The sequence below is a fragment of the Rhinopithecus bieti genome, unplaced genomic scaffold (genome assembly GCF_001698545.2).
Source record: "Rhinopithecus bieti isolate Rb0 unplaced genomic scaffold, ASM169854v2 scaffold_1468, whole genome shotgun sequence".
Lineage (NCBI taxonomy): Eukaryota > Metazoa > Chordata > Mammalia > Primates > Cercopithecidae > Rhinopithecus > Rhinopithecus bieti.
The window spans coordinates 544,764-558,313 of NW_016803561.1; the positions used below are offsets into that span (position 1 = coordinate 544,764).

General features: G+C 30.9%; 1 protein-coding gene across 1 annotated transcript in view; it reads left to right on the top strand.

The window, feature by feature from the left end:
- The window catches only part of LOC108539741 (protein eyes shut homolog), a gene marked incomplete at both ends in the record, with an annotated part of 872,682 nt that overhangs the window by 539,451 nt on the left and 319,681 nt on the right, over window positions 1-13,550 (top strand). The window contains 1 exon segment of the mRNA XM_017888636.1: window positions 8,459-8,604. Within this exon segment, the coding sequence (XP_017744125.1) occupies window positions 8,459-8,604 (146 nt within the window).

The following is a 13,550-nucleotide window of genomic DNA, read 5'->3' on the forward strand; positions in this document are numbered from 1 at the left end:
GGAAAGGATCCAGTTTCAGCTTTCTACTTATGGCTAGCCAATTTTCCCAGCACCATTTATTAAATAGGGAATCCTTTCCCCATTTCTTGTTTCTCTCAGGTTTGTCAAAGATCAGATGGCTGTAGATGTGTGGTATTATTTCTGAGGACTCTGCTCTGTTCCATCAGTCTATATCTCTGTTTTGGTACCAGTACCATGCTGTTTTGGTTATACATTCAAACAAGCAATTTTGATTGGAATTTCATTGAATGTGTAGGGCAATTTTAGAAAAATTGTTATCTATTTATTTAGGTCTTTTGAAATATCTTTAAAAAGGCATTCTGACAAATTCAAGTGGAGCTGCACTAATTAGAACACAAAATAACTAATTTTCTCTGCCATAGTTGGACTCAGGTACCAGGAGCTCTGTTTATCTATCTTCATAGAAATCCAAACTTTAGAATTCGTGAAATTTGCATCAGATCCTGTTTAAGTTTCCAAAAATTTTCTATCATTCCTCTCATTTTCTGTGCCCTACCTAGCTTTCACATTGTCCAATCTGGTGAGATAAGTAGGGATGTTTGGAACCACCACCCCTGCAACTTTCAGTCCTTTCAAGGGGACACCAATCACTACAAGTACCAAAGGAATACAAAATTGCTGTCAGTTTCAAATCTCCATGGGTCCATAGGGGCAGGACAAGATCTTCCAATTGTATTTTCCTCCATAATAGCTCTTACTCTAATGTAGAAATTGTGCTGTTACTAAAGATATCAACTACACTGTATATTCAAGAACTATGGGTAAAAAACAAAATCAAAGAGAAGATGTATTTGTGACCTCATCTGAATTGAACTCAATAATTTGTTTCTACTAGTGGGTTAGTAGCATTGTAAAGTTAAGTATACTTTCAGAACCAGTATTCAGCAACTCCTAAAAGGTCTGAATATCTTTCTTTCACCAGAGAACAGTCATACTGGTAAATAGCCTCAGATACCTCTGAGGAAGACTTCAAAAGGATACATAAAATACCTATGACTCTGTTAAAGATTCCTCTTAAGAGGGCAAACCCTGATTTTCAGTTGAGTAATTGAGTCTGTGACATAACTTAGGTCTTGGAATTGTGAAAGAGGCAGAGAATCCCTACAAAGCTAAATTGAATTATGTCTCTGTCCTCCAGAGCTATACCTTTCATTCTATATACATGAGGCAGCACCATAACTAGACTGTTTATATATTTCATTTCTAAAACCCCATCATCAATTAGCCTCTGCCATAGATATCTGTGAATCAGTCCACTGATGTCCACTCTGTGTCTCTGATTTATATGCTTATTTGCTCATTTTGCATCTGATTGTCAAGCATATCCAATCATCTATGCATTCTTAGATCTATTTTAATTAATATCATGAAACCCAATTCCATGGCAACATCCAGCACTGTCAGCAAGGACATATGAACAAGGTGATTCCTTTCCAATATCTTGACATTGGTAAACATTAGAAAACAAAACAAATACAATGCAACATAATCATAAGCATCTATACATTACTTACTGTGAATAAATTATAGAAAAGTATATCACTTAAATATTTATTAAAATGTATAATTGACTGAAAAAATAAGTCTCAGAATAATATGATATGTAATTCATATTTAGTGAAGTATTAAAACATATTTTAAAAAATACATAGCATCTTAAGAGTAGTAATTTTCTCCCAGTAGTGAGGAATGGAGGATAATTAATTGAACGGATGCATAGGAGTGTGCATACATATTTATGACAGGTCTCAGATATATATATACACATACACACACACATATATATATATATCATATATGTGACAGATCAACTACATTTTGTGTGTTTTCCTTAAAAAATTTTCGGCAACATGAATCAATACTAAGATGATTTAAATATGGGTGATGGGCATACAGGTGATAATTATTCTATTCTTAGAAAATTACCTGGTGTAAATTATTATAATAAAAGCCATTTTCAATGAATTAAAATCTTTCAAAGATTAAAAATCAATTAGCAGCTGAAAATGAAGTAGTCACATTTGATTGTCTTTTCTTAAAGAAAGTAATTTTATTTTTTTGAAAACTTAATTTATTAAGTACTCATTAAAAATATTTCAAGTAATCTACCAACTCATTTAAAACAAATAATTTTATAGTTAGTTCAAAGTAAATTAAACTGTAGCCACATAAACAAAACATATTAAAACAAGAGTTACTACGTATATGCCTCATAGTTAGATTCATGTTTTTAATCTATTCTATTCTCTCTTGTGGTTATTGCAACAATTAAGACTTACCTCTAGTAACATGATTTAAAGATGAGTTTGCTGAGATATAATGGCACATGAATGACAGCCCTAATTAATATACAAATCCATTGCAAAAGTGAACACTGGAATTTACATTTTTCTGACACTTCATAGCATATGTTATCCAATACAACTAATGTCTTTTCAAGTCATTGCTACTAGTTCACTTGTCACTCACAATAGTATCTATCTACTGAAAATTTACAACGAAATAGAATTTGCAAGAACAATTACAGTAACAGTGGCTAGTCCATTTAAATAAAACATAGAAGAAAATGTTGCAAAAGCTTGGCTGATGTGATTGTCATAGTCAGATCATTATCAACAAGCATATTGTGACCATTCAGTTTGTGATGTTCACAAATTGAGTAATTCTTCACTGTTACAAATTTAAAAGTGAGTAGTTAATATGCATTTCACCAAAAGACAAAAATCTGTTTACTCTTCTGTAATTGTTTCCTAGAAACAGTCATCAATCCAAATGATGTTTATTCTACTAGAGAATTTACTATAACATCACTGTTTCAAATCAGATTCACACCCACATGCAATTATAATAAAAACATATAAAGACATATTGTATGATAAATAATGTAGACATATATTTATATATAAAATAATAAATACATGTTGTGAATATGAAATAGATTATTCATGTTCTAAGTAAAAATTATTAATTATAAAGAAGTGTGGTTCATGAATGCAATTATAATATCACAAAAAAAGTAGAAATGCTTTAAAATGCAATATAAATTCTTTCAAAATTAGAATTGCTTTAACATAGGCTAAAAAGTCCTTATCAGAAAGTTTCACCTGTGACACTTTACAATTTCATTTTCTTCTTTTGAATGTAAGCTTTTAAAAAATATCTACTCAAACAAGTATGATTTAATCTTATTGCAAATACATTTTAGAATCAAAACTCTCATTAAACATTCTGTTCTATACTTGGATTTTGTAATACCATTCAATCTATTTAATAATTACATTTTAAAATAACTCTTCAGAAGCATACAAATAACACATCTACTTATTAATTCCTCTCTCATCTGCAATAAGAGAAAAAGTATACAAGAATAATGTAAATTAAATGTAATCGTGGCTAATTTGGGGCTACAAATTTGTGTGATTATCTTGCATTTTCCATCTTTTTTCAGTTTGGCAATATCATTTTATGCAATTATAGTTACTCTTCCTTATCTCTATTTTAATATGTTGAATTTTCTTGAGAAGTCACTGTTAAAATGATTAGTGATTGAAAAGTATCTTGAACACCTATTTGAAAAGTTTAGGCCAATGCCAAATTAAACATACGAATTATAATTTTAATACTTTGACAATATATTTGTCTGATTCTAGTAAAACTTTTGAAGTGAAAGCTTTTATTTAAATGGAAAATTTTATTTCAACAAAATACATATTTCATGGTCTTAATTGTTCTCTCAAGATAGAAGATATTATTATATATGTATATTTTAAAAGCTATTAAAATTGATTTTATCGGCCGGGCGCGGTGGCTCAAGCCTGTAATCCCAGCACTTTGGGAGGCTGAGACGGGCGGATCACGAGGTCAGGAGATCGAGACCATCCTGGCTAACACGGTGAAACCCCGTCTCTACTAAAAAATACAAAAACTAGCCGGGCGAGGTGGTGGGCGCCTGTAGTCCCAGCTACTCGGGAGGCTGAGGCAGGAGAATGGCATAAAACCCGGGAGGCGGAGCTTGCAGTGAGCTGAGATCCGGCCACTGCACTCCAGCCTGGGCGACAGAGCGAGACTCCGTCTCAAAAAAAAAAAAAAAAAAAAAAAAAAAAAAAAAAAATTGATTTTATCAAAGAAAAATATACTTTAGGGACATTTAACATAAAATGCAATACTTACCGTACATTTGACTGGATCCCTTAGGACATTAATAAAAAACAGGTTTACTTTTAATTTTTCTCTAGCCTTATTAGTGGCAGTTCGCATCAAGGGACCCTCAGCAGGTAATAGTGAAATGAAAATTATGGCAAAGCTGAAGTAATTGCACACTATAGTCAGAGGCCAGTAGGGGGAAAAATTTGGTAAGGATCTTTTCAGACATACCCTGTACACTTTTATTTTTTTAACGTTTTGAAGGGCCAATGTTAAGTGCATAGTGAAAACGTCCCAAGTACTCCAGCATTGTGCTTGCCCTTCCTATTAGAGACAGGGAACAGGAAGAGAGCAGGGTAGGGCAGGTGGAGGGAGGCAAGGAGAAAGAGAAAATGCGAACATTTACATTTTTCTGGGAAAACAGAGACAAGGATTAAAGGTAGATGCTCTGTTCTAGAGTCAAATGTTATTTTCACACAAATTTGCCCTCATATTGTTTAGCGTGGTGGAAAATAAGAAGCATAAGTTCAATGTTTTCTGTCAACTGTTTCACCAGGGCTGCTGTTAATAGTGGGGCGATGATTTTTCTCTTTGATCGCTACAAAATTTTAGATGCCATTCAGAAAACTTCCAAATGGACTCTAAAATCCCAGGGCCTTTTCTCATCATTATTAACAAAGCAGGGACCCCCAACATTCCAGTTGAACAGGCATCTGTGGGTTAACAGAGTCTTGAAATTCAATAATGCTTGGAATTTATTTTATGTAAAAGTAAAGCATATTTTTGTGATGTTGAAAAGTTCAGACTTCAGGAGTAGTTTAGAAAATGAGAAAAAAATAATGGTCTTGGAATGAGAGCAAAAAGGAAAGAGAGGTTATTGAAATAGAAGCGAAGCATTCTTTGAAGAAAGGATCATTATAATTCTTATTATTAAAAATAATTCTTCACATAGTTATCTATATGCCAAAAACTTTAGAAAAATAAACTTCTGTAAGTCTTGAGATAGTACATGTATGTTTATTTACTGTGTGACATCACTTTCAAAATCAGAAGCGTAAGGTATGTATTTGAGATTCATAAAATAAGTTACACGATAAATGTTAAAGAACGAACAAAGCAGCAGAACTTTTTGAGAAGTTCATTTTAAATTAGGGTAAATATATTTGAAGGATGGACATGGAAGCAAAAAATGAATATAACATTTAGTAAAAACTATCAAAGGCACAATTCAGAAGGAAATCATAATTTAAAAAACAAGAATTCTGGGTAGGTGTCAAAATCTGAATCTCTTCATGAATCTTCAAGATAACTATACAGACAAAAAAATTAACATTCAGCAAAACCTGCATCTTAATCATGACAAAAAGACATTTCACAAAAATTTCCCATTAACTTATGGAACAAGTAAGTAACTATATTTAAGATAATGAAAATTATGTTTCCTGTTACTTAAAAAAAATAATTTCAGATAAAGAAATAGACCGGACTAAAATGAACCCTGTTGTGTTAAATTATGATTGGAGTGTTTGGTATGAGCTCATGCATTCCTATACATGTGTTTAAAACACACACAAACACAAACATGCACAAAGATACAGAAAAAGACTATGTATGTATACACAAACACAGTTATATACATACAACTACATGGGTACATACATATGCCAATGTATCCATACATGTAGCTATATTTATACATATAGTGATGGACATATCAATAATTTAATTTCTAAGTAATATTCTTCACTTAAAGAAACCAGGGCTCCTGAAAAAAATGGCTGATGCCAAATCTAGGACAGAGAATGCATTAAGATAAACCTGGAACATCTTGTGCTAGAAAGTGGGAATGATCAAAGAATGAGGATATGTCAAAAGAAAAGAGAAGCCAGCTTGAAGAGCTTCCCTTAGCTAAATCTCTGACAAATTAAACATTAAAATAAATAGTAATTATTATATATTTTATCCATTGAGAAAATAAAAATCCATGAGTCCATATTGATAAAAAATCATTGAAAAAATGAATGAATAAATGAAGATACTCTTTCTAAAGGTAGAATGTCAACTAGTAAGTGAAGAACAAAGGTGCTAGAAAAGTACCATTTGGCAAATAGAATGGAGAAAATTGACTCAGACAAGAATCACTAATGAAGAGCATCTCTGGTTTTTTAGTGGTCCAGATTTCCAGATTTTAGGATACTTGGGTACTGATTGATATGACACCACTAAAGAATCATTTGTATTAATAGAAAACAAAATTTGGGTGACAAAAGACAAGGTAAGTTATGATTTTCTGATTTTCAAAATGAGAGAGAGAGAAAATTCTATAAAGTAGTAATGAGTAAACTACTATTTAGAAAAAAATGAGACAATCGGTGGTGATTATCGTGAAACACTGAAAAAGCAAGATATCTCAAAATAATTTTCTAGTATTCAATATTTTAAAATAGAAATTAGATTTTGAAACTTCTATAAATATAATAGAACTGTTAGAAGTACATGAAAGAAATACATAAATTGAAATGAAAGTCATTATTTGTTTCTATAGCAATATAACATTTTTAAATTTGCCAATATGAAAAAAATCATTTCTTGAGATACTTTTCACTGCTATTTTTGAGAATTCTGTGTTCAATTCCTATCTATTCTGTGATTCCTTGGAATCATCATTAATTCAGTGAGAACACCAAGTAGCAATCAAAGACAGTATTATTAACAAACATATTGATTTTAGTAAGGCATTTGGTAGATTAATTACATTACTTCTCACTATATGGGGAGATATTTGTAAAATGAATAAGATGGACAAAAACAGTTTGACTATCTGAACAAAAATTTAAGAAGTTAGTAATTGGATTAGTGTTACTCTAAAAAGGTGATTATAGTAATTTCCCTAGTCACATGAAGAGCTCTTGGGAAATAATCTACTCTTTCACAAGTATCCCATTGCATATGACATTTCAATGCCTTCTGTCCAACTGGTACAAACATTCCTTACTCTTTCTTTTTCTATTAATTTTATTTTTAATTTACAAATAATTATAACATTTATGTGTTGTGCTATTTTGATACATTAATACATTGTATCATTATACTACATAATATATTGTATTACAGCACGTTTGTTCATTCGTTTGTAATGAGCAAATCAGGATAATTAGCATAGAGATCACCTCAAACATTCATCATTTCTTTGTGGTGCAAACATTCAAAATTTTCTCCTCTAGCTATTTTGAATATACAATACCTTACTGTTTACTACAGTCACTGTACTGTGCAATAGGACACCAAATTTATTCTTCCCTTCTAACTGTAACTTTTCACCCATCAATCAACCTTTCCTATCCCCTCTTCCCTGCTGACTGGCTTATTTTACTTAAGAGATGAATGAATAAAAAATATGTAGTATACATAAACAATGAAATACTCTTCAGCCATAAAAAAGAATGAATTCCTGTTATTTGTAACAACATACATGAACCCGGAGGACATTATTGTAAATGAAATATACCTAGCACAGAAAGATAAATACTGCATGTTTTCACTCATATACAGAATTTTAAAACACTGATCCCACTCCTTCTTTATTAATACTGAGTAAGACCTTTTCTGTCACCTCTTCTCTAGCAGTTAGCCATGCTTTCATGGGACCTGCCTCAATTGATATGTATCTACTGTAATATTTACACATCTGTATTCCTGTCCTGTTCCTGACACTTTCAAAAGCAAGCTCAAGTTTAATTTACACTTGAATATGGGTACCTGACTAATGCCTGGTGCTCAATTAATTAATGTTGGTTGAAGAAGTAAAAGAAGGAGCATGGGGGATGTTAGACTTCTGTGGTTATAAAATGATGAATGAAGTTAATTAGGAAGAGTTTCCTCAAAAAACCTAAATAAAATCTAGCTCAAAACATTTTAAGGAAAGTTTCTAGAGCTTCTTTATCTAGACTTCTAAAAGGAAAAGTATGAAGACCTATTTTGCTAAGTATACAGTTTTGATAAGTTTAATATCTCCTTTGGAAATTATTTCTATATTTTGATACTAGTATTCGTCAGGTTACAGTAATTATTTACCCAACACATTGTTTTGCAAAATTCACACATCAAGAATATTTGAGCAGAACAAAATTTTGCAAGGGGAATTGCTATATTTTTTCAAAGAAAATATGAATGATATATATTATTTATTTCAATTATGTCAAATGTCTTACATTTAAAATACAAATATGAATCATATGTAATAAATGATTATCATTGTTACATGGATATTTCTAATTTTTCCACTTTTTTCCAGATTTTTTTGTAATTGTGAACCTGGGTACCATGGGCCCTTCTGTGAACTTGAAGTAAATAAATGTAAAATCTCACCTTGTCTAGATGAAGAAAATTGTGCCTACAGGACTGATGGATACAACTGCCTCTGTGCCCCTGGTTATACAGGTAAATCCATATCTGCCCCTGTGCAACAACATATTGCTGTCTGCAAGCAAATGGAAACCTCATATTTATACTCCAAAACCTGAAATAACCTGCCAGATGCAAACAGGGTAAAAATGTCAAGAGATACTTTGTCTCTTATAAAACAAATTAATAAGAAGTAAAATTATGTGTTTTATCTTCAATTTATTAAATCCTAAGATTAGATTTTAAGTTGTCTTACATTTTTGTCTTTTACAGTAAATTTAATTTAGTATGTTTGCATGGCTATAATATAGGAAAAAGTATTTCTGTATGGATAATCTGAGAGAAATAACATTATTATATCTATTACACAGCTGTCATTTCTAAAATACATTTAGCATTAAAAACATTTACATAAAAAACACAGCCATTGTGAATTCAAAGGTAAAGCAAAAGAAGATTGGAATTAGCTGTCAACATCAATTATTTCACAATATAAATTTTATCCAGACATAAAGGCAAAAGTCATCAAGGAGCTTATAGAAGGTAGAGGCATTAGCCCTCTAAATTTCTGGTGAGAAATCCCATTTACAAAATACAAAAAGCTATATTGTTTTAGTTTTGGCATACTAGTATTAATGATGTGGGACTAACAATAATATAGTTTTTGTGTTATTTTGTTTCATATTTATTTTTTCACAATTCCCACAGATATTACGATAATGTATTTAAATCTCAAATCTCAGTTTATTAACATCTGATTTGTGCAGCATTAAAATCATATGGATTTCTATCCTGAGGGATGAGTAGTTAAATACATCTAATATTAGGTTCTCTGCCAGCGGGAATAAAATAATACTAGACAAATGGTAATTATATTGGCAAGCAAAAACGGAAGGGAACTAGAAGTATTTCCAGAGAATAAGTAATCAAAAGGTGAGAGAAAGTTACATGACCTTAAAAAGAAATATGCAGGTGTCTTTTCTGAGAAATCTTGATGGCTTCAGAGGTTATCTTGGTTATAAATCTTATATACACAAAAAGTATCAGATTAAGTTAATACTTCCTAAAAAATATCATTTTCTGCAAAGTTCATTACATATAATAAATAAGACACACTGAATTTCAGCTATAAAACAGTGTACTTTCTAAGTTTCACATTGCCCATTATCTCCAAAATTATTGAGCTATCACTGTAGAACCATATATATCCACTTAGCAATACTATTCACCTTGTTGTTGTTACTGCTGCTAAAAGTGCTAAAATAAGAAATAACACACTGAGCTCAACATGACTAAGAAACACATTTTGTAAAATTATTTGTTATAACACCTTGCTCTGATATTTTAAATGTATCTTAACATTTGAAAGATTAACGTGTTCTTTATTTTTCTTTTAATAACCTCTCTAATTTCATTTCAAAATATGGTACTTAGCATTGTTTTAAAATGATATTATCTAAGTTGTTACCAGTGGCACATGATTTAAGATGTTTTAATATATGTTTGCATATTGGTACAGCTACAAGTAAAAGAAAACTCAATTAATTATTGTCCTTAATAGATAGGGTTCATTTTTTCTTACATAATAAGAATTCTGTAGGTAGACAGTTACTGGTTGTTGGTCCAGTGGCTTGATAGTACCAGAATGGGGTAATGGTTTTCTTAGTTTACAATTCATGACTATAGGCTCGCGTATTCAGAATTGCTGATGCAATGACTTAAGTCATTATTTCTACACTTGAGTCAAGGGAAAAGAGTGGTGCTAACTGTATTGAGTCTTTATATAAGGAGAACCTTTTTGAATAACAATCAAAACCTGCTAATACGTCATTGAGCAAAACTGGCTCACATGCCCTTTTTAAGGTTCAGTGGAAGGTAAGAAATTAAAAGTGTACCACTTTCAGAATTTACAGCTGAATATAGAAAAAATATTATGAAATATGTGTTACAGTTTGGTTTCAAACCAAGAAAGATATATGACTGGACGTTCAAAATTAGTTTTCCCCTCAAGAAAGTTATATGTATTTGTTTTTCTGTACATGCTCTTTTGACATTCAAATTGACCTTCTCTGTCATGCATGGACAGATATAGCTTTTCCTTATTTTCAGACACTTAATAGCATTTATTTTTCTTAGCCTTCTCTGGAAATCTTTTTGTTTTTTGTTTTTTTTCAAGGCTCCTAAAGTATTACTGTTTTGTGAGATGTTTAAATCTATTCATTGTTAGGTTGTTCCATTTCAAGAGAGTCATGACACTGCAAGGTTTTACTTAAAGAATCTTAAACTTTGAAACACAAGGATGTTACACTCTTGTATATTTTTCAAGATCATACATCTGGTAGTGACAGAGCCAGAACCAAAATATACATCCCTCTCTATTCCAGTTTTATTTCTACTCTAGCTTTGTTCCATCAGAAAAAAAAAAAAAATTTGAATGGAATGGTATTAGTGATATAGAAGAAAGATAAAATAACATTAAATACAATATTAAATAGGTTAAAATTTGGTAACCAAATATATTATTCAGAAAAATTTAGCTTTGCCTACACCTATTAATATATTTAACCAAGTTATTAAGGATATAAATTTTTCAAGACTCTGACCAGGAAAGTTTATGATTCTTAATTATCTAAATCAGAGCATTCTTAGAAGACCACATTAAATAATATGTACACAAGCTATCAATGATTAACTCAATACTTCTTTATTTTATTCCTTGTATTCTATTTGCTGTTGAGATTTTGTGATGATCAAGGCTGACATGGTTCTTATTCTTATGGAGACTTGTGGTATCTAGAATTGGAAACAGATAATAAACATTCACAAAGTTGACTATTTAAAGTCATTCTATAATTAATTTATCTAGAGTATTATTAATTAAACACTATCACAAATATAGTCCAAATTTACGCATGCAGTGAGTTGACTGAATTTAATGAACAGGAAGTACACAAGTGATGGCATATAATCAAAGGCTTGTGTTTTATCTTGCAAAATATATAAATCAGTTTATCAGTAGATTTGCAGTATTGTCTGTCTTTCCTAAAGAATATCGACTTATGAATTTGAGTTTTAATTATTAGTGATTTAAATTTAGGAAAGATGAATATAAGCAGTAAATTTGTATTGCTTTCTAAAATAGTCATTCACTCATTTAGCAAGAAGTTGCCTCTTAACTAGACAGTTATATATTATTAATCTGTAGATAAAAGTTTACAAACTTGTGCTTAAGGACTTTAAATAAGATTACATGTAGTCATGTCTATATCTGTGTTTATATCTATAATAATATTTATATATCTGAGAGAAAAGTATAAATATTTTTTAAATGCCCAAGTCCTATCTTAGAAATAATAACTTTGATAATAATGTCATGTAGAAAACATATACAATTCAATAGTTCAGAATAATAAAATATAATTATGTTTGTTTCAAAGCGATGCATCTTTTTTCTTGGATATGTTTCATATACACATGCAAACCTATGACTATATTCGGTTATAATATTTTCTGCTTGAGATAAATAAGCTTTCTTCTGAATATATTTTTTGCCAAATGCCCAATCTACATAAGAAGTAAAACAATCTGCTTTGAGTGTATGGATAAAGAAGCATAGTTTGGTAAAATATGGACAATTGACCAATTGTACATTTTTGGTTATTGTAAAGATATTATTATCATATTGTTTCTGCTGCCTAAAATATTCCATTTATCTTATTGCAAGTACTGATCCTCATACCTTAACTCAGATGCAACTTTCCATAGGAATCTTTTCTTAGACTCTTGGCTTCTGTTATTTTTCTTCTATAACAACCCATTTTATCCACTGAACTCATTATAGTTTTGTGAAATTCTGATTTCATTATCAGTTCATCTGAGGAGACTCCCCAGCTCTACTTGCTCACCATTTTATCTCTTCTCTCCAACAAAGTTTAGTCTAATCTGGTACAATTTGTCACCTGAGTTCCTAGTTTAACAAGATGTATTAAAATAGAATAAAAGATAATTAATTGAATGGGAAATAAAAGATGTAAAACAACTTCAAATTTCTAATTACATATTATGCATCTGTAATAATGTAAACACAAAGGGTTTAGTGTTTATTTTTTGTTTGATTGATAACTATAAGTCTATAGACATAAACATTTAGGAAAATATTTGGTATTTGATTATATTTAGCTTTAGATTAATAGTAATCACTTCTCTTTGTCAAGGACAGCAACATTATTAACATAGCATTTACCATTTCCTCTTTCTGTTAATGTAGGCAGGAGCTACATTAAACAGGCAACTGAATTGTGCTCAACCACTTTTCCCTTATGTGACAAGATTTAAAATTCACTTTCACAACTCAAATGTTCAAAAATATGTTATTTCTGTCATAATGAATTCCATATAATGTATGGGTCTAATTTCATCTAACAGAAGAAAATGTCAATGTGCCAAGTCAACATGTGACTTTTTCAAGACAAAATTCAGTTATATCAGTTTTGAAGTTGAATATCTTTTTTATTCAGAGATCCGTCACTCTTTTGCTCTGTTTAATCTGGACGCAATGGAGAAAGACATTATCCTTGGTATTTGGGTACTGTGTACTGGTCTTGACTTCCATGGTCTCTTCCATGGGCTTTGCTCACTATGTCCAAGCTGCCTCATCCTCATTTCAAATCCAAAACCTCATTTTAAAATTGCCTTCATCACTTAGAACTCGCAAATCCATTTCTCGTTTATCAAAAGCTGGATCTTACACATTGAAATTGCACGTTGACAAATGATGTTTATTTCATTGAATTACAAACATTAATAGTACTTTTTAAATTTTTTTTATTATACTTTAAGTTCTAGGGTACATGTGCATAACGTGCAGGTTTGCTACATATGTATACTTGTGCCATGTTGGTGTGCTGCACCCATCAACTCGTCAGCACCCATCAATTCATCATTTATATCAGGTATAACTCCCAATGCAATCCCTCCCCCCT